This window comes from Prorops nasuta, unplaced genomic scaffold, assembly GCF_024137725.1.
Source record: "Prorops nasuta isolate Cenicafe-Biocafe unplaced genomic scaffold, Cenicafe_Pnas_1.2 PNAS00010, whole genome shotgun sequence".
Taxonomy (NCBI): Eukaryota; Metazoa; Arthropoda; class Insecta; order Hymenoptera; family Bethylidae; genus Prorops; species Prorops nasuta.
Genome location: NW_027116807.1, coordinates 6995748 through 7023634, shown reverse-complemented (window position 1 = coordinate 7023634; position 27887 = coordinate 6995748). Strand labels below are relative to the sequence as shown.

The 27887-nt window shown below is 32.6% G+C and overlaps 3 protein-coding genes across 4 annotated transcripts; all 3 read left to right on the top strand.

Annotated features, from left to right (window-relative positions):
* The first annotated feature begins 10745 nt into the window (after positions 1-10745).
* Positions 10746-16755, top strand: LOC136776688 (odorant receptor 9a-like). Of its 2 annotated transcripts, XM_066732430.1 has the most exons (6): positions 10746-11230; positions 11316-11415; positions 11491-11610; positions 15659-15814; positions 15882-15959; positions 16299-16755. In XM_066732430.1, the coding sequence occupies exons 1-5, from the start codon at positions 10812-10814 to the stop codon at positions 15942-15944; spliced, it is 858 nt and encodes a 285-aa protein (XP_066588527.1). In that variant the 5' UTR covers positions 10746-10811; the 3' UTR covers positions 15945-15959; positions 16299-16755. The 2 variants fall into 2 exon arrangements, with proteins under 2 accessions (XP_066588527.1, XP_066588526.1); XM_066732429.1 differs by having other exon boundaries at positions 11316-11610.
* A 1442-nt stretch (positions 16756-18197) lies between these two features.
* Positions 18198-20412, top strand: LOC136777126 (odorant receptor 9a-like). The gene is made up of 6 exons (XM_066733198.1): positions 18198-18330; positions 18410-18920; positions 19007-19106; positions 19914-20033; positions 20117-20272; positions 20341-20412. Exons 1-6 carry the CDS (start codon positions 18198-18200, stop codon positions 20410-20412), a joined length of 1092 nt encoding a protein of 363 aa, XP_066589295.1.
* A 2294-nt stretch (positions 20413-22706) lies between these two features.
* Positions 22707-27178, top strand: LOC136776687 (odorant receptor 13a-like). Its single transcript, XM_066732428.1, has 7 exons — positions 22707-22929; positions 23039-23519; positions 23599-23698; positions 23776-23895; positions 25111-25266; positions 25334-25412; positions 27065-27178. The coding sequence occupies exons 1-6, from the start codon at positions 22842-22844 to the stop codon at positions 25403-25405; spliced, it is 1017 nt and encodes a 338-aa protein (XP_066588525.1). The 5' UTR covers positions 22707-22841; the 3' UTR covers positions 25406-25412; positions 27065-27178.
* The last annotated feature ends 709 nt before the right edge of the window (positions 27179-27887 follow it).

Here is a 27887-nt window from a genome sequence, read left to right as displayed (position 1 = left end):
GAACTGGACAATTTTGGGTTTATTTTACAATCAATTAAATACACGTCTACTCATATCAACGTTTTACATATAATCTGAACTTAGGCAACTAGTATAAACAATTTTGTATCTTAGCAACATAGGCAGTTTACGAAGAAAGAGACCTTTTTCCCCTTCTACCATGATATTAAACATAACCTTGTTACTACGCGAATAGATAAGCTAAAGAAGAGAGGAAAAAACATAGGAAGTGCATAATTAAACCAATACATATAGTACATCCTCTAACTATTGAGCATACTTTTATCGTTGAGTTCTATAACCCGTAACGCACCACGGCCCGCCTTTCGGCTTCCCCGTGAAACGTGGGACCCTCATTTTACCATGGATAAATATCCCTACCGGGGTCGATGCAGCCTCAGGATAACAAAAGTCATCCATATCTGGGGGGTTTAAAGCCATGAAACTCATTTTATTGGTTTCACGCAATAAGAACTCAACCGATATTGCTCGTGCAATTTTACTTAAATCATCATTTAAATAAAGCTTACTTCCTCTTGTCCCTCCTCACCTTATTCCTATTATACCACTAACAACTGCAAATTTCTTAGCAATTACCTCTATCTTGAAATTCATCGTCGTGAAATATAATAGAAAAGGTAGGCATGATCTTATGAAGTTATAATGGCCTCGCAGGATATCTACTGAGTGGAGACCGGTATTTTAAAAGTAACAAAGCAATTTTTTAGGTATTGATATTGGTTTCTTCCACGTTAAAAATTATTTGTAAAAAATCAAGACAGTGAATTTTTAATAACTAAAATGATTCCTTAGAAAATATAATCGAACGGAAAATACAAATTTTCAAATGACAATTATAACTAAGTTGAAAAATAATTGTAAAAATATACAGGTAATAAGATAACATCTCCACAACGCAAATATAAAAGTAAATAATTTTCCTTTACGCATTGTTTTTCAACAATTAATTAATATTTAAAATTCTTTATTCGATTCAAAAACAAGACTTTGTTTATTCATGATTTAAAATATGTCTTCGACTAGCACAATAAATATATCTTGCTAACCTTCAAGAGCAATATTGGTTAAAGAATACCGAAAAAAATATCATATTTTGATAATTTTAAAAAATTTAATTTTCCTTTTTATTATATAAAGAATATTTTCATCTTTATAATCTTTTTATTCAAATTAATTTTTTTTTCATATCTCCTGGAGTACCGGTTAAAAAACATTTCAATGAATTAATTTAATCGTAAGATATAAATGATTAAACATACATCGGCATGATATATTTACATGTGCTCCTGAATAAGGAAGATAATAGTATTCCTCTCGAGGACTCTATTATAAATTCGATAATTTAACAATTAAGGAACAAGGAAATGGAATAAATGTTACATGACTAACACATGTTTTTCACATACAAGATTTTAGCGAGCTGGTTAGCTGTGTTACACGAATGATTGGCAAAACTTAAAGGATGAAGAGGACTTGGATACAATGACTCGTTGTGCAAATGCTGCAAAAATAATGTCAATTATGGCGAATGTACTCGCACTAGGATCAGTCGTGATTTATATGATCCAACGTGCCTTCCAGATAATATCAGCGGAGATAAATGGTCTGGAAAGAACCTACGTCATGCAATCATTGTTTCCCCAGATTTTCAAGGTCACACCTTACTATCAAATCTTGTGCCTAATCCAGACCGTAGCAACCTTTATGTTAACCGCTAATTACGTCAACATCGACAGCATGATTTATATGCTGGTCTTCAACATCTGCTCTCAGTTTCAGATTTTACGTAAAGAACTGAATAAAGCTATCGATTCAATGGAAGACCAGCAATGTCCCGATGATTTTCAAGAAGTCATTAGAATAATCGTTTTAAAACACGAAAACCTAAACCAGTTAATGTCCACAAAATAATTTGATATTTATATATTATCTCTGATTTTTAATTAATTTCATCATTTCTTATTTTTTTTATTAAGGTGCGTCAGGAAAATAGAGGATTGCTTTAATGTTTGCTTCCTTGTTCAAGCACTGCTGACCACCCTTCTGATTTGCTTTCAAGCATTCTTGACTTTTGAAGTAATTATAACTGATTTGTTATTGTGATGTGGACAGTACTTTGTATGGAGAGATTTAAATTGATCTTTTCTCTATTTCAGGCAGTGGCAGTATCTGATAGTTTTCCAGTAAATGATATATTTTTCCTAATAATTTTCATTTTCGTCATTCTGAATTGCATTTACTTCTTTTGTTTTATGGGCGAAGCACTTACAGTTTCCGTAAGTCTATAATCTTTATATCTAAATTGAAAAACGGTGACTGCTGGAGATCCAATAAAAAGCATCTTGATTTTTAGAGTTCAGCATTGAGCAACGGTGTTTTCGAATCAAATTGGTATTCGCTTTCACCGAGGAACTTGAAAATGTTAACGTTTATCGTTTTCCGATCCAGAACACCGCTTTTTTTTACCACAGGGAAGTTTAATATTTTGTCTATGGAGACATTCGGTAATGTAAGTACCTTTTATACAAAATATTTTTAAAGTTGTCACATTGGGTAGCATGAAATTTTCTGTCAAGATTGTAAAAGCTGCTGCTGGATACTTCTCGGTTATGGTACAATTGGAAGCAGGTATGCAGCAGCAAACAGATTGAAAAATTATTGAGCAATTAGTTCAAAAAAGAATTATAGTGTTACTTGAATTCAAGTTGTAGTCAATAAAATAGTCATGCATGCACCTTTTTACTTGGGAATTGATTTAATTTATGCTAAACCAAGCAATAATATTAAGAAAATATTAATTTTTGTATTTTAAAATCGTTTTGCGCCATTTTTTTTATTAATTATATATAGCGTTAAAAATTGTATCGCTATAGAATTCAACCAGCGTAAAATTTAAAAATTTATTAAGGAAATTTGGTATCCGCAAAAAACAAGCTTCGCTTGTAAAAAAAGACGGCAAGTACATAAATTGTCCAGCGTAAATAATATAGTAAAATAAAATATTCGAATTAAAAAAAATTAAGGAAATCCAAATGTTAGGTAAGCATATATTTTTACCGTGGCAAAAGTTAATGTTTTGAAACAAAAAATAGTAACAAAAAAAATATTTGCCACAGGGGCCCGTTGTATGCAATGACATTGAGTAGCTAGGGGAAAGTGGGGCAAAAAATCCGCCGAGGGAAAATGATCCCTGAATGTTTTATGAAAACTATTGACGCTATTCGGTTAAAAATCAATCAGTATTAAAATATAAGTTTTTACATACATAATATAATATAATGATGTCTATATTTTTAATACGTAAACAATTATTGTTAGTGGCATTTATAGGTTTATCATCGTTTTTCTGTAAGATAAGCGATTTTTGAATCTTTTATAGGAAATAAATGTGGGGATACTTTTCAAATCGCTCAATTGGGTAAATTATAATAATTAGTATAAACTTTTATTTCGTCTTAAAATTAATTTAAAATCGGCTCTGGTAAAATTTTAAGATTCGATGAAAGATACGCAACGCATTTGGTGCAAAACGATCTCACTACAGTGGATTCATTGGTAAGAAGCAGACCGATGCTCAAAAAGTAGTAACAATGATGATAATGAATATTTTTTACATATATACAACAAACGGTTTAAAAATGAGGCTTATGGAGAAGATTGGATCAAATGTACTTTTTTCACGGTTTAAGCGATTATACTTGAATAACATGTTTTCTTTTCATAAAAAACAGAATGTTAGCACTAAAATATGCTTTTCTATTCTTTTATTGGAAATATTAGAGCTTATGTCTATCGTATCTATAAATTTAAGATTATAATTTAAATTATTCAGCAAATTATCATTTTACCCCACGAATGAGGGTAAAATAATTCTTTTGTAAGGTTTACTCTAAATTGATTTCTACAAAAAATCTTTAACAATTTAATTTTGGCGACCACGCAGAAATGTAAAGTAATATGTGATCTTCGTTACATGCAATATTTGCTATTTTAAATCGATAATAGCGTCACTGAGATGGATTTTTCCTTAGCGTTTAAAGCATAAAAATCAATTATTCATGAGCTGCGTATTTTTTTCGTAAAGTTGAGAAAATTTCACATGGAACCTGTAACTTTCAAAATGGAATTCCTATTAAAACTCGTCGAATCGATAATAATAAAAAAGAAATAATAAATAGTTTACCGCAAGTATTCTGGACTATCTCGATTCTTAGGGACTTTTTTCCCAAGTATGATACTAGAGTCTGTAATATTTATTCGAAATGACTTAATTTTATTACTGTAAATGCCGGTGTCTTTGCGTAAAAGTCGAGATTACGTAGGAGTACCAACCTAAATTTTTTGCTCCCTAACCCTAAATATACTCTTATTTTGAAAGTATAAAGTTTAAAATTTGTAGGTTTGAAGTTGATTTAAAAATAAAAAATGATATACAGAGTAGAAAAAACACATTGGGGGAGCTATTACTGCAATTAAAAAAATTTAATCTGGTGGTACTCCTACGTAATCTCGACTTTTACGCAAAGACACCGGCACTTACAGTAATAAAATTAAGTCATTTCGAATAAATATTATAGGCTCTAGTGTTGTACTTGGAAAAAATGTCCCTAAGAATCGAGATAGTCCATAATACTTGCGGTAACTATTTATTATTTCTTTTGTTTTTTATTATTATTGATTCGAGGAGTTTTAATAGGAATCCCATTTTGAAAGTTACAGGTTCCATGTGAAATTTTCTCAACTTAACGAAAAAAATACTAAAAAAAAATACGCATTTAATGACAAATTGATTTTTATACTTTAAACGCTAATTTCTTCAGTATAAAGTGATGTTACTAAAAGAACAATTATTCCACTGGAAAGGTGAGATTTTTTTACATGGAAATCATTTGTGAAAAAAATTTATTAAGTTATTTGAAAAAGTATAGAAAATAAATTAAAAGATAGGACGTACTTAAAATCAAAAACTTTCCAATATAACCACGTCGTAAATAATGGATAAAAAATTCTGAAAAAAATTAGAGAATCATTTTTCGATAAGGAGTACAAGATCTGAGAATATCAAAAAAATCTGGGTTGTGCGTCGGTAAACCAGTTCTCTATTTGGTGGAATTGCTCACATATAAATAGATAACAGGGTATGATATCTCTGGATTGCATGAACCGAATTTGTTGTTCATGGTCTAAAATGAAAGCTTGTTCAAAACCATTTTAAGAAAAACTTTACTTAAATCATGACAATGGATTATTCACGGAGATAAATCGCTTTGAATATTAGGACGGCAAAACTTGCTGCATAAGAGATTAGTGCCTCGATGGCGGTATGAACATGCCTTTATCTACTTTTATATGTACTTGCCATTCTAAACACTACCGTGTTTCTTGATATTTAATCTTTATGTTAATTAATTTAAAACATTAATGTGAGAATTCTTCACGGCTCAATTCTACTGATTTTGATAGACGTCATCTTAATTACATATTCGGTAATTTTATTGCACCACATTTTGTTTTTGATATATATTATTTTCTAGTGAACCAATCAAGAGCAACAATACGAACGAGGAAAGAGTAAATAACGGAGTTCGTTGCATACATATTTATTTATGTGCTTTCCTTGTTTGTTCTATCAACAAATTATTATATAGTTCACTAAAAATAGAATATTTAAAAAAAGAAACTACATGAAAAAATTTTTTATTACAATTTTTTATTTTTGATGATCCAATAAAGAATACGTAGTTAAAATGATGTTTATTGAAATGGATGCATCCGATATATTGGTGCAATACAATACGATATGTATATGTGAACTGCACCTTTACAGAGTTTACAGTAAAACTAACAATCTACTCTTTGTACATGTAAGTCCACTTTGTTAGTATAAACATTTAAAAATTTAATAAAATAATTAATTTATACAAAATATATATTTTTTTAATAAACTTCTGTAATAATAACATTATAGAAACACTGGACATATGGTCTTTATCTATATAAACTGACTACACTATCATATACCATACAGTTAACCGGGGAAATACGTAAAAAATTTTATTTTTTTAGAATTTTTTTTTATTAACATGATAGGAGATAATAATATCAACAATACGATTGTACACATCTCAAAATGAGTTTAGATTGATTTTTGTATTATTCTTGAGTTAGAAGTAAGAGTCCTGAGCGTGCACGTATTCAAGACACAATCTGTAAGCGCATTTTTTACTTAAAATACTATTTTTTGTGCCGTACACGATAACTTAAAAACTACTCAACCAATTTCGCTGAAATTTTGAAAGATTGTTTCTTGATTAACACACCTTTGCACGAACATCTTAAATTGATTTTTATTAACATTATTAAAAAGTTATTAAAAATATTTTATGAATAAAACATGAGTTTAACAAAATAAATTACATTCTTTATAAATTTTGAATTTTTTTCTTTTATTTAGGTTCATGCAAAGCGTATTTGCATAAATGAATGAATTTTTTTGGTAGATTTGTTTTTGATGATTTTATCGACCTCCACACTGCACGTCGATTTTTATTTGTAGGGAAGAGTAGGATAATTGTGGATTCAGCCATTTTGGTATGACAGAGACGTCATACTTTTGTTGCGCTCAATCAAGTCATAAATATAATACGGGTTATATTCATACTCAGTATCGAACAAACGTTATCAGTGGGATTTCGCACATATCATTGAAGTTAAATACACTTTTATTATTTCACTGTTTTTTATGTAATTTTCTTGAAACTTTGTATGACTGTATCCTATAGCATCGTAATTAATTCATTATTGCTAATCTAAAGGTAGGTTCTCTACAAATTAAATAAGGGTGTAACGTAATAAAACCTTCGATTCAATTTTATATCCTTAAATATAAAATGAAATAGTATATTTTTATAAACTGTTGGGGGTAATAACGAACACTTTCAGTTATGAACGTTCGAATTTACCCTATGAGAACACAGACGTTAAACAGGAAGTTGGAAATTTGAAATGTTTTGAAGATAAAATAATTAAAATAAAAAAGAAAAGAAATAAATATTAAATAGAATAAAATTTAATAAAAAGGCAAGGAGAATGAGTATTTCTGCATTTACTGCCAGAAAAAATATACGAAAGCCCCCCTGTTGAAGATTAAATAATGTGCTACGGTTGTAACTTATGGGCACACGGAAGTTGTAGTAGCAGCGAAAGTACATCTAGATGCTGGATATGTAATTTTTGTAAGTATAACTATACTTATAAATGTCGACTTACACGTTGTTCGTATGTACCCCCCTCCCCCCATCTTTCGGAAATTTGCGAACACCAATGGTTTGCAATTATGCTAAAAATGTACATTTGTTTTTACGTAATACTATTGGTGTAGTATGCGTGAAGCAAAGAGTGGCGCGTGCACCATACACAGCTGTAACTGTTCCTTGCATTATTGGGTGGTGGGGATGGGGAGGAGTCACACTTCTCCTCAATTCTCTGCCTCCCTCCAAATACAACTCGCTACTAATAGATGGCGCTGTTAACAAAAGACAGTGGCCGGTATTCATAGTCGTTACTTATATTTAAGACCGACTTAAGCATAGGTTATCTTTTTCTATTACTGTTAGGTGAAAAAGGACAATCGATACTTTAAGTCAGACTTAAATATAAGCAACGACTATGAATACCGGCCAGTATTCCGGTGAAAGCTTCGTAGCGCTTATGGATTCCCGTTAAGCCTAAAAAAATAATTATAACTTGCATATTTATCGATTTATGTAATTTCTCGCTTAAGTGCTAGCAATTACCCCACTCTCCTCTATCCAGTTTAAGATACCATTACTCCATTAATAATAAGTATGAAAAAAAAAAATTTCGTTGTTTACTTTTTATGGTCAACAATAATCATCCAAAATTACAAATTAATTTATCGAATAATTACTGGCAAAAAAAAACTGAAAAACAAGTGTTTTATATTTAATTCCACCCTTAAGTTAGTTTTCACGTTGAATGATGATTCTGGTGCAGAATCTGCAACGGGGATAATAGACTTCTTTTCTTATCACAACACATTAGTCCCTTCAAATTTACATTTTATAGAAGACAAATTACATGTAATTCAAACTTGGGTATACTATACCTAGTACTCTTCTTCAGGGTTAAAAATACTTGAAACTTCTTTGATTGTGAAATAATTATTTCTTATTAAAGAAAGCCTTCAAAACTAAATACCTTCCTGTCATCTGCTTGTATATACACCCTTAACCAATATCACCACTGGAACCTTCTTAACAGAATTAAATAATGCTTGTATACCTATTTTTTTCAAGAAATATTAACTCTCTTCAGAGAGAGATATATATTACATTAGGGTGGTCGTTAAAAAAAAAATGTTGACGGATCCCCAAATACCACTAGTATTTTATGAGAAACTACAGTGGTTGAAACCTGTGGCCTGATAAATGATGGAAACACGTGCCTCAATGCGATCAAATATAATTTTCGAAGAATTTTACAGTTTTTCGCAGATAACTCATTAAATATTCGATACTATGAAAAGATGCATATAACCTTTTCTCTGAAGAATTAAATTCTACATAATAAAGGTTCTATACATTTTTCTTCTAGAATGCATATTAATCGAGATATTCCTGAAAAATCGATCCTCTTTTTCGTTTATACACATTATATTGACATATGCTCATATGAGTAGTTATTCTTATTTCGCTGTAGTTACACATTTTATTTCTCTTAATTTAATAAAATATGTTAATTGTACGGTAAACTAAAAATAATTATTCATATAAACATATCAATATAATGTGTATAAACGAAAAAAAGGATTGATTTTTCAAGAATATCTCGATTAGTATGCATTCTAGAAGAAAAATGTATAGAATCTTTGTTATGTAGAATTTAATTCTTCGGAGAAAAGGTTATATGCATCTTTTCATAGAATCGAATATTTAATGAGTTATATGCGAAAAACTGTAAAACTCTTCGAAAATTATATTTGATCGCATTGAGGCACGTGTTTCCATCATTTGTCAGGCCACAGGTTTCAACCACTGTAGTTTCTCATCAAATACTAGTGTTTTTTAAGGATCCGCCAAAAATTTTTTTTTAATGACCACCCTAATATGTAGGTGCTCTTTTTTACTTAATTCATTCTGTACAATTACTAATTTAATTCTTTTATCCAATTCACTGTGGGCATAAAACAAATAAGTGCCAGGTAAAAACTACAAGAGAAGAAAAACCGGTGTAAACGATCTGAAGGAAAGTAGGAGACTGGTAAATGAGAGCTGAGGTTGACTTGTCTCTACTGGGGTAAATCTTTGTTAGTAGAGAAGTGGAAAGTGAAAACTAGTGGAGGAAGTGTGTCGTGCGCAGACGTTCTTCCCTCTTGATGTGAGCTATTTTTAAAGCAGACTCCCCCATAGATATATCACTCATTATAGAAAGTTGAAAAAAAGTTTCACAATCTTTAGACAGCTCAACTATAAAATTTAAAAATTACCTTATTCTTCAAATTGATTAAATATTCTCTCCAACAAGGAAGGACCAGACTTTTGAAAATAATTTAATCTGCTTTCCATTTAATCTATCAGACTTCTGATTATTTGAGAATTTCGCGCTGAAATTATTAAAAGGTTAAGAAACTTGTTCGAATCTTTAGAAATTATCGACTGTCTTAATTTTAACTGATGAAATATATCGAATTCACTAACAGACTTATATCGCATAAAGGTAAGATGTATTAACTTGCGTGACAGAAATTGAACTATTACTGACAAATCCTCCTGAGGAAAATTGCAAACTATTAATGAATTTCCGGCTATCCGCGCAATTCCATTCTTCGCAAACTGTAAAATCAGTCTCTCTCTCTCTCTCTAAGAAAACGTTTAAAAGTTTTCATCGATAAAAGATTCATGTAGAATCTGTATACCCTCAGCATTGAAAAGCATTTCCATCTACCAGACTTCGTTTAATATTCTTCCTTTAGCGATAATTCTGCCCTCGAGCTCCGCTGATCGCTGATGGCAAATAAGACTTGGTCGAATCATCACCAATTATCAAAGTTTTTCTACTTCCTTCTTCTATTCAATCATTAAAGCAAAGGAAACTTCCTCCCCAGGTATTAGCACTTTCCCATGGTTTGTTTGTTCGAGCATGCGCAGATTCCAGCAAAAAAAAGAATTATTAGCACCAAGAATCACAAGTCTTTCAGACTTCACCGAGGTCGAATCAAATATCGTTTTGCTCCTGAAATTTTCTCAGCCGCCAATAGCATATACGATACACTCAATAGTGTGCGAGAACTAAATAACTCTTTGACGAAATGACCGCAACATTTTCATGGAAATTGACACGAATAATTTTAACGATAATGGGAATCTGGCCTGAGGAACACGAGTTGGAAAAGAATTTTCCATTCCTCCATTACCGTTTCCTTTTTCCTCTAGGAATGTTCTTTCTTCCAGTAATAATTCCCCAGTCCGCGAATCTCTTCAGGGTATACAACAATCTCATGCTGGTGACAGAAAACTTGATGACTACAAATATCGTAGCAGTTACTAGTAGTATGAAATTCATCGTCATGAGATATAACAGAAAAGGTATGTTTAAATTAGCTAATTAATAACTATTGGATTATTTATAACGATTAACGAATGATAATGTATTGTATATAGTATACATGTATATCCATTAGATGTAATAATATTATACCTTTGCTAGTTCTTAGTAAGCTGATCAAGTTTTATACGAGAAATTGGGAAAATACAAAAGTTAGAGAGGACATGGATACGATCGAGTATGCTGCAAATATCGCGAATAAAATGTCGATTATGGGCAATGTGCTTGGACATGGAACAGTCGCGATATACATGATCCAGCGCTTCTTCCAGATAGTCTCGGCGGAGATGAATGGTCTGGAACGAGACTTCGTCCTCCAATCGTTTTTTCCTCAGATCTTCAAGGCCACCCCTAATTATCATTTGGTGTGCCTGTCTCAACTAGTGGGAGGCTTCATGATAACGGCTTGCTACGTCAGCATCGACTGCTTAATTTATATGCTGATGTTCAACGTCTGCGCTCAACTTCAGATTTTACGGAAGGAGCTATATCAAGTTATCAATTCCTTGGGAGCTGAGCAATTTCCAGAAGAGTTTCAAAAAGCCATTAGTATTGTTGTGAAGAAACACGAGCATTTAAACTGGTTATGATCCAATATAATTTGTTATTTAATTGTATCTCTAATTAATTGTCTAGATTATTTAATAATGTTTTTGTTACTCTTCAAGGTGCGTTGCTACGGTGGAGGATTGCTTCAATTTTTGCTACCTTGTTCAAGCTGCACTCTCTACCCTTCTAATTTGCTTTCAAGCATTTATGACTTTTCAAGTAATTATAATTGATTTTTATTGGTGGAAAATACCTTGTGTGAAGAGACTGAAAATTATTTTGTCTTCCTCTCAGGCCATGGCAATCTCAGATAGCTTTCCTGTGAATGACATAATGTTTTTAGTAGTTTACATCACAGTCATACTTCTTCTTATTTACTTCTTTTGTTATATGGGTGAAACACTTATTGCTTCCGTAAGTCTATCGTTATGTTATAGAGGTATGAACAGTGTAAAATTTTCGGAATAATAATTTTTTTTTTCTTCGTAAATCTTTAATTTATACCCTAAAGAATGTGTGTGAAATTTAAAGCGACAATTCGAACATTTATGAACACAGTTAACCCTTCTCTATACTGGCAAGAGTACGTTGTATGTACGAAATTCAAACTTTATTCGCCGTTTACTCGAAATCACTATTTTTTATCACGTTGACAGCAAAACAAGAAAAGTATTTGTCCTAGCAACTTCATCCAATACAAATTTTGCAGAGAAAATGTACTTTTTCGATTGGACGTAGCCGTTTTTGTTTATCTCTTTTTTTTCAAATGTAAACAATTGCATATTGAAAAAATCGTGAAAATCGTGATTTTTATTTTCAAATATTTGCGGTTTTTTCTAAACAATATTTTGAAATTCCCTTACACGTCCAACTGTAATCAATAATATATAGTTTAAGAAATTTATTATTATTTGACCTTAGTTGATCTATTTTCATGAATTGCTGTCAATGTCACTGAAGCAACATTAAAGATATGACATTTTCAACAGACCGTTGCGCAACAATATAAATTACAAAACAGCAAATAAAAATATATGCTGGCAACTGTACTAAAGATTTGTAGAAACTTTAAGACAAATCAATCAAAACGATTTCTCTTTATAAAATATACAAAAAACTTCGAAAATTTAAACGTTTACACTGTCCATACCCCTTATAGGGTAACACCACTCTAGCGGCCATAAAAAAGACCTAATTTGTACAATTTTTTACACGAATATAAAATAAGAGATCAAATTTCTTCTTTGACAATTTGTTATAAAAATATTGAAGTAAACAAAATTATTTTTTTTTACATTTTCATACAAAATGGCGGCTATACAGCCAATCTCGTGCAAAGCAATTTTTTTATATCTCTACAAAGGAGAAGAAAGATTTCTTTGATAGTATGAAACCTGGAACAAATACCCTAAAGAAACTCTTAATCTGCATAATGTCTACTTTGAAAATACGTAGGAATTTTTTCTAATTCAATTTTTGTGGAAATAGCGCACTTCTGAAAAAAACAGCCGATTTGTCTCGAAAAAAAATACGTAAATTGTTTACAAAAAAAAATTATATTCAATCGAAAAACGGATACGTAGTTCTTTATGAGATTATACTTGTGAAGTTACAATAAAAATTTTAATCCAATTCATGCAATCGTTTACGAGTAAAAAAAGCTGGATGTATATACAGGGTGAGGCACTTAAGCCGCCCCAGAATATGGATGCAGAAAGGCGCGTATCTCTTCACCTATAAAAGATATTCAATTTTTGCATAGAACCTTTCTGAAAGCAAATAACAAGAGGCTTCGAAAATGTCCTATGGAAAAATTGAATATCTGTTATAGTTAAAGAGATACACCTCTTTCGGCATTCGTATTCTGGGGCGGCTTAAGACTATACGGCAACTGGATCAGCATGGCACGGCACAATAGTTGAAGGAGCGTAAACGTAATGAAATGTATCTTCTGTACTCCTTCAACCAATGTGTCGTGTCGTGTTGACCCGGTTCTGTATAGTAGTGTATAGTATAAAATCGGCCTTAAATCGAGTTTGATCTTTCCTCCCAGTTTGAAAAAACTAGTTTCGATAAAAACGCGTTTAAAGTTTTATATGCATTTAGAGCCCAATTTATACTATACGACACCGGATTGGCACAGCACGACACGACACATTGGTTGAAGGAGTATAGAAGATACGTTTCATTACGTTTACACTTCTCCAACCAACGTGTCGTGTCGTGCTGTGCCAATCCGGTGCCGTATACGTATAGTATGAATCCACATTAAATCAACGATATTTTTTGTATACCTTTAATCTGCAATATCTGCACCATAAATTAAACCATCCAAACTAACCCCTTACCTTATGATTTAATTTCTAACTGTACGTTCCAAAAGTGATACCAAGATCGGCCTCAACGCGAATTTTTCTTTTCGAACACATTCTGTAGGGTGCTTTTATAATATCTCTTAACGGGATCCCTCACGCTTGTTTTACCGACAGTACAAGTCAATAAACAATTCGTATAATAAAAGACAAATGCGAAGCAAATTGCAAAAATCAGCTTCTCTATGACAAGGTGCCAATTCTAACGTGTCAATCGAACTTAAAAAAACTCTAATCGGATGAAGAATGACGCTGTACCACTGTCCCGCGTTCTTGAAGTGGAAATAACCAAAAGTAACCTCTCTTCAAGAACGCGGCACAATGGTACAGCGTTATTTTTCAACTAATTTGAGTGTTTTTAAGTTCGTTTGACTTGTTAGGGCTGGCACATTGTCCTACAAACGCACGATTGTTCAATTTGCTTCGCATTTGAATTTTATTAATGTTAACTAAGTTTTGAATTACGCGCCGAATTGAAAGGTGGCGTAAGAGGGACTATGGCCTATTGGTGAATAGACGATCCAATCAGGAAGGAAGAGCTGGAAGGGAGAATGAAGAGATGATAAGGAGGGGCAGTCTTTCGAATTCGATAGAAGTGAACAGATCAAATATATTTCTTTTATAAAGCTATTTTGAGATTTGTTTAAATAAAAAGTTTTTAAGTTAATAACAGAATACAAGTTAATTACCAACCATAGTAATATTCTTTGGAATATTCTTAACATTAAACTAATTGTTTATTGGTTTGTACTGTCGGTAAAGCACGCGTGAGGGATCCCGTTAAGATGTCTGTCAAATTCGGTGAGAAGTGACTGAATGTCGTGTCTCTACAATATCTCTATGATATTTGTTTACATTTGGCACGGCCGCCCCACCACGTCTCTGAGACGTCTTGTTTATGTTTGACCCGGTAAACTTACCACGTCTCTGAGACGTCGTTGTTAGCTAAAGGGTTAATATCAGCCTCATTCTCTTATTTTCTCATTGATTTTAAATTTAATCTATCCTTCTTGGCAGCTTCCGTGAACCACCGTGAACGACCGTTAGAAAACTCGATTCGCTGCTCATCCGTTTCCAAACAAAAATTGAAGCAATTAGGGCCGATTTTGAAGCTTAAGATTTACATAAACCTCACTATGGTTGTAGCAGGCCATCGTTATAGAGAACCGATATACACTGCAGTATTAAACCGAGCACGTGCTTGTCACTGGAGACCGATTTATGGGTCATAAACCACAATATTGTATTCAAACTCACGTTGCTGTTTTGCGTATTCGCTCTGTGCATTCAAACACTAATATAATAAAGTGAGAGTGAGTACCAGTGCATGTGAATATTCCCAGCGCTACCTATCGATAAATTTTGTAATTTTTGATGGAAATTTTTCGTATACGTATAGGGACCGTGCATATCAACACAATGATAGAGAAGTGTCAATGTGTAACTATATACGTATAAATAAATTACACTCAAAAACTGCGAAAATTGACCGATAGTTTGCGCTGATAGTATACATATACACCAATACACATTCTCATCTCACTGTCATTGTGTATATGCATACTATCAGCGCAAACTATCGGTCAATTTTCGCAGTTTTTGAGTGTAATTTATTTATACGTATACAGTTATACATTGACACTTCGCTATCATTGTGTTGGTGTGCATGGGTTACACATTCTTACTTTATTATATCATTAGTATTTGAATGCACAGAGCGAATAGCTACCTAGTCAATCGTCGCTGTTCAAACCGGCATATATATATAAATCGGAGAAATAGCTTCAAATACTCCTTCCAATAATGCAATTTTCCTATTATTCCGGTAAACGAAATCCTTACAAAAGCGATGAGTTACAACGCGCCGCGCACTCAACAGTCGATCCGAGGTGCTGCGGCAAAATCGATATTTCAACTTTTTAAAAATTATTTTTCACTTTAAGACAAATTGCATGTTATTTTTATAATCCTAAAGTATTAGTTAAGATCGGAAAAAAATCTATTTGTTCAAATTTCTAGAGTGGTGTTACCCCTTAGGTTAAAATTTAATGGCTGCTTTGTGCCCAATAATGAAATACTTTGATTTTTAGAGTTCGGAATTGAGCAATGGTATTTTTGAATCAAATTGGTATTCGCTTTCACCAAGAAATTTAAAAATGTTGATGTTTATTGTTCTTCGATGTAAAACACCGCTTCAGTTGACCGCAGGGAAATTTTACGTATTTTCTATGGAGACTTATACTAATGTAAGTTATTGTTATACAAAATATCTTTAAGGTTATCATTTCTTTCAACGTGGAATTTCTTTTTAAGATCGTTAAAGCCGCCGCGGGATATTTTTCGGTTATGGTACAATTAGAGACTGGTAGACAGTAGACTGATTAAAAAAATGTAAGTGAAGAATTTCTATAAAAAAATTAGTGTATAGTTTTGTTCAATTTCAAGATGCAGTCAATATATATAGCACATTTCTGAACTAGTGCAAGAAGCATGTCATTTTTTAACGATTGTAAAGCTTGTCGCAGGAGCGCAGCAGGTTCGGCAATCACACGAGTTAAAAAAACTTCTTGCACATGTGTTATATATTATTTTTCATATTTTTTTATTCCGAATCGATCTGTTTATTGCACTAGTAATAAGATTAGATTAGCAAATATTTACGCTAATGCATCTTAAAGTATCCCTGAATTATTTTTGAGTAATTATAGTGAGAATTCTTTTTTTTTACAGAAGTCTGTCAACTTACGATGTCAAAAATTCATTTAGGAAATTTGGTATATTTAATCCTTACATTTAATTAAGAAATTAATTTGTGTATTCTCCTCGATTCAATTTATTTATCCTTTTGAAAAAGATTTAGTTTGATAAATAAACCTATACATACTTTTTTCCTTCCTTCAATCAACCTCAACGCCATCTGGTGAATTTATTCATAGTGATTCTACTGGAGTACCCGTAGAGGGATAGCAGACTGTTTTTTCCTATCGCGATATTAGTACCCTCAAAAGCAACGTTTACAGGAAATCATCAAATATAATTAAACTTTAAGTTACTATACTCATCAGTGCTCCTCTTGAGAGTTAGAAGCGCACTTGAAACTTCACATAAATACAAAATAATTCTTTCTTATTTAAAAAAAAAGTCAAAATTAACTATGTTGCTGTCGCTTAATTTCATATCGACACCTTAGTAAATATCACCATGTATTATATTCTTTAAAGAATTAAAAAATGCTTATTTACAAAGTTCTTTTTTTCTGAAACCTTTGGCTCCCGAGATATTTGGGTATTTTGTTTTTACTTTCTTCACTCTGTACAATTAGTGGTTTCACTGGCAGATATTATTTACCGAGTATATAAACTGTATAAGTGCCAGGTGCAAATTGGTCAAGAGAGTAGGCAGTAAACGTTCTGACGTGAAGTTGGAAACTAGAAAGCAAAGACTGGGGTTCACTTATCTTTACTGGGGTGAATTCCTATTGGTAGAGAAGTGAAAGGTGAAAAATAGTGGAGGGAGTGGCTCGTGCGCAGACGTTCTTCCCTCTTGCTATACTATTTTTAAAGAAGATTCCCCCATAAATATCTCACTCATTATAGAAAATTGAAGAAAAAAAGCTTCTTAATGTTTAGACAACTCAATTACAAAATTTAAAAACTACCTTATTCTTCTAATTGACTGATTATCCTCTGCAGCAAGAAAAGACCAGGCACTTGATAATAATTTAATTTTCTATTTAATTATTCCGTTGCCCTTTGGATTCCTTTCAGAATTTTGTATTGAAGTTTTATTAGAAAATGCAGAAACTTGTTTTAATCTTTTGGAATTAGTGGCTGCTCGAATTTGAGCTGATTGAAAACGAATAAATTCATCAGCAGATTTGGACCTCGCCTTTATAAAATTCCCAGTGGTAACTTGCATGACAGAAAATGATCTTTGATCGACAATTTCTTCCGAAGAACATCGCCAAGGATTTATGAATATTTCCGGCCATCATACGCAATTCTCTTCTTTGTAAACTTTAATTTCTCTTTCCCCTAAGAAAATAATTAAAAGTTTCCATCGATAAAAAATTAATGATGAAGTTGAACACTCTCTGTATTGAAAAGCATTTCCATCTGCCAGACTTCGTTAAATATTCTTCCTTTCGAGACAATTCTTCTCTTGAGCTCCGCTGATCGCTGATGGCAAACAAAACTTCGTCGAATGATCACCAATTATCAAAGCTTTTTACTTCCTTCTCCCATTCAATTATTAAGCATAGGAAACTTCATCCCCAGGTATTAGCACTTTGCCATTGTTTGTTTGCTCGAGCATGCGCAGATTCCTGCAAAAAAAAGAATTATTAGCACCAAGAATCACAAGTGTTTCAGACTTCACCGAGGTCGAATCAAGCAAATATCGTTCTCCCCTTGAAATTATCTCGACCACCAATAGCAGATACGAAAAATCCAATCGTGCGCGAGAACTAAATAATTCTTCGACAAAATGTCGAGATCATTTTCATGGAAGTATACAAGAATTAGTTTAACAATATTGGGGATCTGGCCCGAAGAGCACAACTTGGAAAAAAATTTTACATTCCTGCGTTACCGTTATCTCATTTCATTAGCAATGTTCCTTTTCCCGGTAATGATTCCCCAATCCGCAAATCTCTTCAGGGTCTACAACAATCTCATGCTGGTAACGGAAAATTTGGCGGTTATAAATTTCATAGCAATTATCGCTAGTATGAAATTCATTGTCATGAAATATAATAGAAAAGGTGAGCCACAATTTAGTTAATTATTACAAAAATAAACATTAAGGATTCACAAAATGGAATACACGTTTTACGTATACAGTATATAAAAATTGTTTTTATGATATGCTAGTTCTTAGCGAACTTCTCGGGTTTTATGCGAAAGATTTGGAAAATGCTAAAGTGAAAGAGGACATAGAAACGATGAAGCAATCTGAAAAGATCTCGAATAGAATGTCAATTATGGGCAATGTATTAGGATTGGGAACAGTCGTGATATACATGATCCAACGCTTCTTCCTGATAGCCACAGCGAAGATGAAGGGTCTGGAACGAATCTTCGTCTTTCAGTCGTTGTTTCCTGAGATCTTCAAGGTCACACCTCATTATGAATTGGTCTGTCTGAGTCAACTAATGGGAGGCTTCATGATAACAACTTGTTACGTCAGCGTCGACAGTTTAATATATGTACTGATCTTCAACATCTGCGCTCAGCTTCAGATTTTACGAAAGGAACTGAATGAAGTTATCAATTTGTTGGGCATTCAGCAATGTCCGGACGACTTCCAACAAGCTATTAGAATTGTCGTGAGGAAACACGAGCATCTAAACTGGTTAGAAATATTAAGACCTAATTCAATCTGAGGTTTATCATCTTTGCTCTTCGATTCATTTCGCTCTTTTTCTTTTACTCTTCAAGGTGCGTTAAAACAGTGGAAGATTCCTTCAATTATTGCTTCCTGGTTCAAGCATTACTCTCTACACTTCTGATGTGCTTTCAAGCATTTATGACCTTTCAAGTAATTGTATATAGTTAACTTTAATTGTTGTTTAAAGGGTATGAACAGTGTAAATGTCCAAATTTTCGACGTTTTTTGTATATTTTATAAAAAGAAATAGGTTTGATTGATTCACCTACAACTTTCAACGCATCTTTAGTACAGTTGCCAGTATAGATTTTCATTTTTTATTTTTATGATTTATTTTTGCGTAACAGTTTCTTGAAAATGGCACACCTTTAATAATGCTTCAGTGAGGTTGACAGCAAATCATGAAAATGGATCAACTAAGCTCAAAAAACGAACAATCTCATAAACTATACATATATTATTGATTATAGTTGGACATAGGAGAATTATAAAATATTGTTTAGAAAAAAGATAGCACATACTTGACGATAACAATTACAATTTTCACGGATTTTTCAATAGAAAATTGTATATTTTAAATATAATAAAACATAAACAAAAACAGCTACATCCTACTGAAAAAGAATATTTTCTATACAAAACTAATTTTGAATTAAATAGCTGGACAAATACTTTTCTTGTTTTGCTGTCAAAAAGGTCAAAAATAGTGATTTCGAATAAACGTCGTTTAAAGTTTAAATTTCATATATAAAACGTACTCTTGCTCGTATGCGGAAACTTTAATTTTGTTCGTTGATATTCAAATTTTTGTCTTGAAACTTGAGATACACATTCTTTAGAGTATATATTAATGATTCATGAAAAAAACAAAAAATGATTTTTTGAAGATTTTACAACGTTCATAACCTTTAATACTTCATATGGAATAATCGAAAAGTATTTTACTCCACTTTTCAGGCAATGGCTATATCAGATAACATTCCTGTGAATGATATAGTTTTTCTAATAGTTTACATCACCGTTGTAATGCTCCTTATTCACTTTTACTGTTATATGGGCGAAGAACTTCTAATTTCCGTAAATTTATCTTTATAGCTAAATTAAAAATTAATTTAATATATTAAATTAAATTTAAAAATAAATATACCTGTATTTTGTAGAGTTCCGAATTGAGCGATGGTGTTTTTGAGTCAAATTGGTATTCGTTGTCATCGAGGAATATAAAAATGTTAACGTTTATTATTTTTCGATCTAGAATACCACTTCAGTTGACCGCAGGAAAATTTAATGTGTTGTCTATGGAGACGTATGCTAACGTAAGTAATTTTGATAAAAAATAAGCTTAAGTTTCTATACACACATCAGCATGAAATTTCATTTTAAGATTGTAAAAGCCGCCGTGGGATATTTTTCAGTTATGGTACAATTAGAAACAGGTAGGCAGCAGACAGATTAGAAACTAAGTAAGTAAAGGATTTGTCCGAAAAATAATTGTAGAACTACTTGAATTCAAAATATAGTTAATAAAAAACTATGCACATTGTTTCTTTCGGAATAAATTTAATTATTGCTAATTTTAATGACTAACCAATTTTTTATGCACATTTCAGAATTTAAAATAACCTTGCACCATATTTGATTTACTATATAATAACGGGCTCTCAAAATATGCGTTAGATAATTTTTTAATAATGCGTGAGTTGACAACCTCTCTCACCGATATCTTCAATTGGACGCACTTTATAAAGCTTTAATTTAATATCCTTAGCTTACATTTAATTTAGAAAAAATACGCCTATTATTTATTCAAGATTTATATACACTTTGATTACATCAGTAATAGCTAGAATTATATTAACGGGATCCCTCATGCCTACTTTACCGACAGTGCAAGTCAATAAACAATTAAGTTAATATAATTCAAATGCGAAGCAAAATGAACAATCGGGCATTTGTAGGATAATGTGCCAGTCCTATAACGAGTCAAACGAACTTAAAAACACTCAAATTAGTTGAAAAATAACGCTGTACCATTGTGCCGCGTTCTTGAAGAGAGGTTACTTTTGGTTATTTCCACTTCAAGAACGCGGGACAGTGGTACAGCGTTATTCTTCATCCGATTTGAATTTTTTTAAGCTGGATTGATTCGTTAGAATTGGCACCTTGTCATAAAGAAGCCCGTTTTTGCAATTTGTTTCGCATTTTACTTTTATTATACGAATTGTTTATTGACTTGTACTGTCGGTAAAGCACGCGTGAGGGATCCCGTTAAGTTAAAAAAAATATACAAGATGTAACAGCAATGATGTATATATACACGTAATATTAATACTTTTACATACCTTAATTTAACACTTCATCTGAACATTTAGCCGGTATATATAATCATCTAGTATATCCTTAAAAGTATTAACAACATGTCTGTACACCAATTGTGTGTTTGTATATATGGTAAAAATTTTGGCTCTCGGAATTTATCAATTTTCTGCTTCAGTATTATTACACACCTTGTACAAGTATTATGGATTGAATTTTAAATTTTATTTAGGGAATACAAACAATATAAAAGCTATGTACGCGAATCAAAAGAAAATCGAAACTATAGCTCAAACGTTTTAACGCAAAGCTGGAGATCAGAATGTATGGACTGAAGTGTTGAGTTGTCTGTTGGGGTGAGTTTTTGTCGGTAAGGGGAAGTGGAATGTAAATACTGTATAGAGGAGGGAGTGTGTCGTGCACAAGTATTCTCCCCACTTAATATATACTATTTCTTCAAATAAACTTCCTCATAAATATTTTATTCATAATAAAATGTTAAAAAACATATTTTTTAATGTTTTGACCCTAGTATTGTAAAACTTTAAAATTACCTTGTTCTTCAATTTTTCTAAATATTTGCTGCAATATAGCACTGAGCACTTCAACGTAATTTAACTTTCTTTTTATTTAATCTCTATCAACCTTTGCATTAGTTTGAAAATTTGGTATTAAAATTAGTATAAGATGAAGAAACTCGCTACAATCTTTTACAATTGGCGACTGGTCGAGTCTTAACTGATCAAATGCACAAAATTCAGCAGCAGACTCAAGCCACGTCACTATAAAACTCCGAGTGTAACTTGCGTGACAGAAAATGATCTATCATTAACAATCCCTTGCGGAAGATCATCGCCAACGATTGGTGAATTTCCGGTCATCTGTGCAATTCTCTTCTTCGGAAACTTCGAAATCAGTTTTCCCTCTAAAAAAATTATTACAAGTTTCCATACCGATAAAAGATTGACGTGAAAATTGCACACTTTCCTCATAAAAAAGCATTTCCATCTTCTAGATTTCGTTTAACATTCTTTATTTAAAGATAATTCTACAGTTGGTCTTCGCTTATCGTCCATTGCAAATAAAACTTTGTCGAAACACGTATTACCAAAGTTCTCTTACTTCCTTCCCCCATTCAATTATTAACCAAAGCTGACTTACCCCCTGGCATTTGCATTTTATCATTTTGATTTGGCCGAACATGCGCAGATTCTGACATGAAACACTGAATTATTCTCATCAAGAAACACAAATGGTTCAGACTTCACCGTAGTCGAATCTAAAAGATATCTTTCCAAGTCCAACTTTCTTCTTAACTGTCAGAAGTAGTAAATTTTCAAAGTTGAATCGTTTCCTAGAACCGAAAAGCTCTTTGACGAAATGTCGAAGACATTTGCATGGGAGTTTTCAAGATTAAATTTAATAGTAATGGGAATCTGGCCTGTGGAACATAACTTGGAAAAGGACTTTAACTTCTTGCGTTTTCGTTATATAATTCCTATAACAATCATCTTTTTTCTACTAATTATTCCCCAGTCCGCAAACCTCTTCATAGTCTACAACAATCTCATGTTGGTAACGGAGAACTTGATGCTAACAAATTTCGTAGCAGTTATCACTAGCATGAAATTCATCGTCATGAAATATAACAGCAAAGGTAAGCACAATCTAATTAATTATTAATAAGATAAATAAACAATTATAAGAGAAATGACAAAGTGGAATACACATTCTACGTAGTAGTAATTATCTTTTTGATATGCAAGTTCTTGGCGAGTTGATTGGGTTTTATGGAGAAGATTGGGAAAACGTAAAAGGTAAAGAGGGCAAGGATACGATGATGAGTTTTGCAAATATCGCCAATAAAATGTCAATTGTTGGCAATTTACTCGGACATGGATGCGTCTTAATAAACATGGTCCACCGCTTCTTCATGATAGTCTCGGCGGAGATAAAGGGCCTGGAACGAGACTTCGTCTTTCAGTCATTTTTTCCTGAGATCTTCAAGGTCACGCCTCAGTACGAATTGGTCTGTCTAGGCCAGCTAATTGGAGGTTTTATGATATCAGCTTGTTACATCAGTATCGATAGCTTGATTTATATGCTGATCCTCAACATCTGCGCTCAGCTTCAGATTTTAAGGAAGGAATTGAATGAAGTTATCAATTTATTGGGAATTCAACAGTGCTCGAACGACTTTCAACAAGCTATCAGGATTATCGTGAGGAAACACGAGCACCTAAACCGGTTAATATTGGAGAAAATCTGTTATTTATTGTTAATCTCTGCTTTTCAATTAATTTCGTCATTTTATTTGATTTTTAAGGTGTGTCAAGAAAGTTGAAGGTACATTCAATTTTTGCTTTCTTGTTCAAGCCGTACTCTCCACCCTTCTAATTTGCTTTCAAGCATTTATAGCTTTTGAAGTATTTATATTTTTGACTTTTATTAGTGTTTAATACCTCGTATGAAGAGATCGAAAATTATTTTGTCTTCATTTTAGGCAATGGCTTTATCAGATAGTTTTCCTGTGAATGACATAATTTTTTTAATAGTTTACATATCAGTCATACTACTTGTTATTTACTTCTTTTGTTATATGGGTGAAGCACTTATCACTTCCGTAAGTCTACCATTGTATTTAAATTAGAATTTAACTTGGGAGCACTCGCGCGGAGTCTAACGGGATCCCTCAAGCACTCTGTAGCCAACATTACGGAACGAAAAACGAGGAAGAATTGTCCAGCGCTATTTTTCAACCGATTTCAATGTTTTTGGGCTTGTTGGAATCGTTAGGACTCGCACCTTGCCATAAAGAATCCCGATTTTTCAATTTGTTTTGCGTTTAAATATTATTAATGCGAATATTTAAACAATTTTATTTTTTTTACGTTTTTTGGAAAATACGGCTTTATTTATGACAAAGTGCGTGTCCTAACGATTCCAACAAGCCAAAAAACATTGAAATCGGTTGAAAAATAGCGCTGGACAATTCTCCCTCGTTTTTCGTTCCGTAATGTTGGCTACAGAGGGCTTGAGGGATCCGGGATCCCTCATGCGTGCTTTACCGACAGTACAAGTCAATAAACAATTCGTATAATAAAAGTCAAATGCGAAGCAAATTGCAAAAATGAGCTTTTCTATGACAAGGTGCCAATTCTAACGTGTCAATCGAGCTTAAAAAAACTTAAATCGGATGAAGAATAACGCTGTACCACTGTCCCGCGTTCTTGAAGTGGAAATAACCAAAAGTAACCTCTCTTCAAGAACGCGACACAATGGTACAGCGTTATTTTTCAACTAATTTGAGTGTTTTTAAGTTCGTTTGACTCGTTAGGACTGACACATTGTCCTACAAACGCCCGATTGTTCATTTTGCTTCGCATTTGAATTATATTAACTTAATTGTTTATTGACTTGAACTATCGATAAAGTAGGCGTGAGGAATCCCGTTAAAGACCCCAAACTACCCAAATTTTTCTCTTCGATATATAATCAATTATATTTGCGTATAACATTTGTAATTCGTTTCTTTAAGCACTTATCCTAACGACTGCATTTTTTGCTCCAATTTAACAGCAAGAAACCTTTAATAAAACAATTATTAATAATTCGTTAATAAGAATTGTCCGTGTCAACTTCAAGTATATACCATAAACAAGCCTTAAAATGAAAATAAATATTATATTAAACTTCATATTTCGTTTATAAAAGAAAATTGGTTTGGGGTCTTTAGAGACCCCACGCAAGTTCTTATGTTTGAAACTTTTACGCGCGTGCTGCCGGGTTAACTACTACTTTGTACTCTCAATAATAATTTAAGTACTTTGATTTTTAGAGTTCTGAATTGAGCAATGGTGTTTTCGAATCAAATTGGTATTTGCTTTCACCGAGAAACTTAAAAATGTTAACGTTTATTATTTTTCGATCTAGTATACCTCTTCGATTGACTGCAGGAAAATTTAATGTCCTATCGATCCAGACTTTTGCAAGTGTAAGCTATTGTTATAAAAAATATCCTTGAGGTTATCATTAATTTAAACAAGTAATTTTATTTTCAGATCATAAAAGCCGCCGCGGGATATTTTTCGGTTATGGTACAATTAGAAACAGATAGACAACAAACAAATTAATGAATAAGTAAGTTATGAATTTATTTCTAGAAGTATTTATAGAATTGCTTGGACTAAAAATTTAGCCAATCAAAAATTATGCACATTTTTTCTTTCCGAATAAATTAAGTTATTAATAAGTAGTACACAGTGGGAAATTGAATCGTGTGTGGTTCGGCTAACTTCACTCTGTACTTTAACATAGAAAATGATATACTACACTATACTTGAAACTACACACGATTCAATTTCCCACTGTGTATAAACAATGTTTGGCTTTCAAGAAGTTATATTGAAACTATAGGTTTCTTGGAAAATTTAAAGTAAAAAAGTATAATCAATTTTTTTCGTATTTTTGCTCATTATTGACTATAAGTTTCCACCGAGTGTTTTAATCAAGTCAGAATTTAGGTTAAAGTTAACTTTTTCCACTGCCAAGAATTAAAATAGGGTTAAATCTCTAAACACTCGGAAACTCATGTCTGCGAACCAAAAAAAGTTTTTACGACCTTATATGGAAAAGAAGGAATAAAATGAAAGTTATTATAGCAAAAATAGAAAATGCAGAGAAATTGAAGCCACAATTGTGATCTTGCGAAGAAATTAACAGTATGGCAGACATGAGGTTAACCCTAATGAAACTCTATTAAAACCATATCAACCGTGTTTTATTTCGAGTCAATTTGACTCAATCCTGTTTTAAAATAAGATTGAGTTTATAGGTTATAACTTCATATGTTTCCATCGGAGAGACAGTGGCTCTGTGACTCACCTCTCACTCGGTTAAGCCGGAATTCATAAACAGAACTTGAGTTCAAGCTCCCCTTGAAACCTATAAGACGTGTTACATAGAATACAGATTTTACACGTCCTATGCTTGAACTTCAACTTAAATTTCGTTTATGAATCCCTGGCATTCCTCCGGTTGTCATTGAGATATTTCACTTTTTAGTCGGCCAATGAAACTGTGCATGAAATGCATTGCCACTTGCCGGTGTATGCTCATACACCACTTCACATTCTCGCCAATAATAATACCGATTGATTTGCGCATGGGTACGATCACGATCCCATGTGACTAGAACAACCACGCCACCTAGCTCCCATGCAATCTCATTGACTGACTAAAAAATAAAATATCTCCAAAATTAGTCTCGACATAGGAAAAATATTTATTATACTTCTTCATTTCAAATTTTGCAAAGAATCTAATTTCTATATTGCTCCTGAAAGCCTTATGCCGTGTATAGATTTCTAAAAATATTCAAATTCTATGTTATACGGTAAATCTGCGCCATTTTAATTTATCATAGTATGAACTTTTTTCTGACAAAAGTCAGACAATATAAAAAGGGATAAAGAATAAAAAATTTATACAGAAAACTTAGTATAATAAGAGAAGCTTCTGTAATAAACCTTCATTCATAAAAGTGTCTTTCATTGTGTTCTCGTAAAAAAATCTAAATCAATGGATGTATCCAGTCAACACTGAGCGGCCTCAACCACTAAGAAAAAAACGCTTCTAATTATGTAATTTTAATTGATTAACCAAACATAGGCGTATTTTACTTAGCAGATGAAAGTGCTAAGTGTCTGCTGAATATACCCAATGTGTTCATAAAAAATTTGCTCTAATACCTTAACAAAAATTTGATGATCCTTATCGCTGTTATCCCTTAGAGGGCCGGTGCTGCAATTGGAACGCTGGTTGCTGATTGCTTATTTGTGATCTCAAGCGATGCTGCTGCCACCTGTAAGAACTAATGGAATAATAGGGATAGATTATATGATGACATATGGAAAGCTTTCGTATTTGTGCTTTTATTATAGCAAATTTTTCACAATATGAAAATAATTCACAAGAAATAATATACTTAGCATTTAATATTACTTGTCCTTCTATTTAAGGTCTTTTGAAATTTTGTATTATCCCTATTGAGGGAGGGGGGGGGCTTCCGCCATATTGCAGCAATGTGCTGCCATCTGAATTTGCTTGAGATGCAAATAGCTGAACACACACGAATCAGTTTCCCCTTGTGTAGATATGTACCATTCAAAATGATAGACATGGCAAGCATGCAAGTTGCATCTATATAGTGCATCTTCGTCATCTAATGAACAGATGCCAGTAATAATGATTCTTATAACAATGTTAACCAGCGAAAGTAAGTATTTCTATGATAATTAATATTAATAAGTAATTATTGAAGATTGGAGGTGTATCGGTGCAAGCGGTCGGGGACTCTCGGCCGCTCTCGGGTCGTCTCGCTCCGGCCTCCGGCACACTTTTCGTGCTTTTCGTCTCTTTCCTCTCCTACCCAGATAGCAAAATCCTGTCGTAATGTTGTCATATTGTCCCCAGAATGCAGTATTCCGTGATGGCAAAAATAGACACAGATGAGGACTCATTTGTACCTCAGATTGCACTCACGTCATGAGGTATCATTAAATGATAGAAAATGTTGAATTCCGATGTAGGATAATTCTTCAATTTTTAACGCCG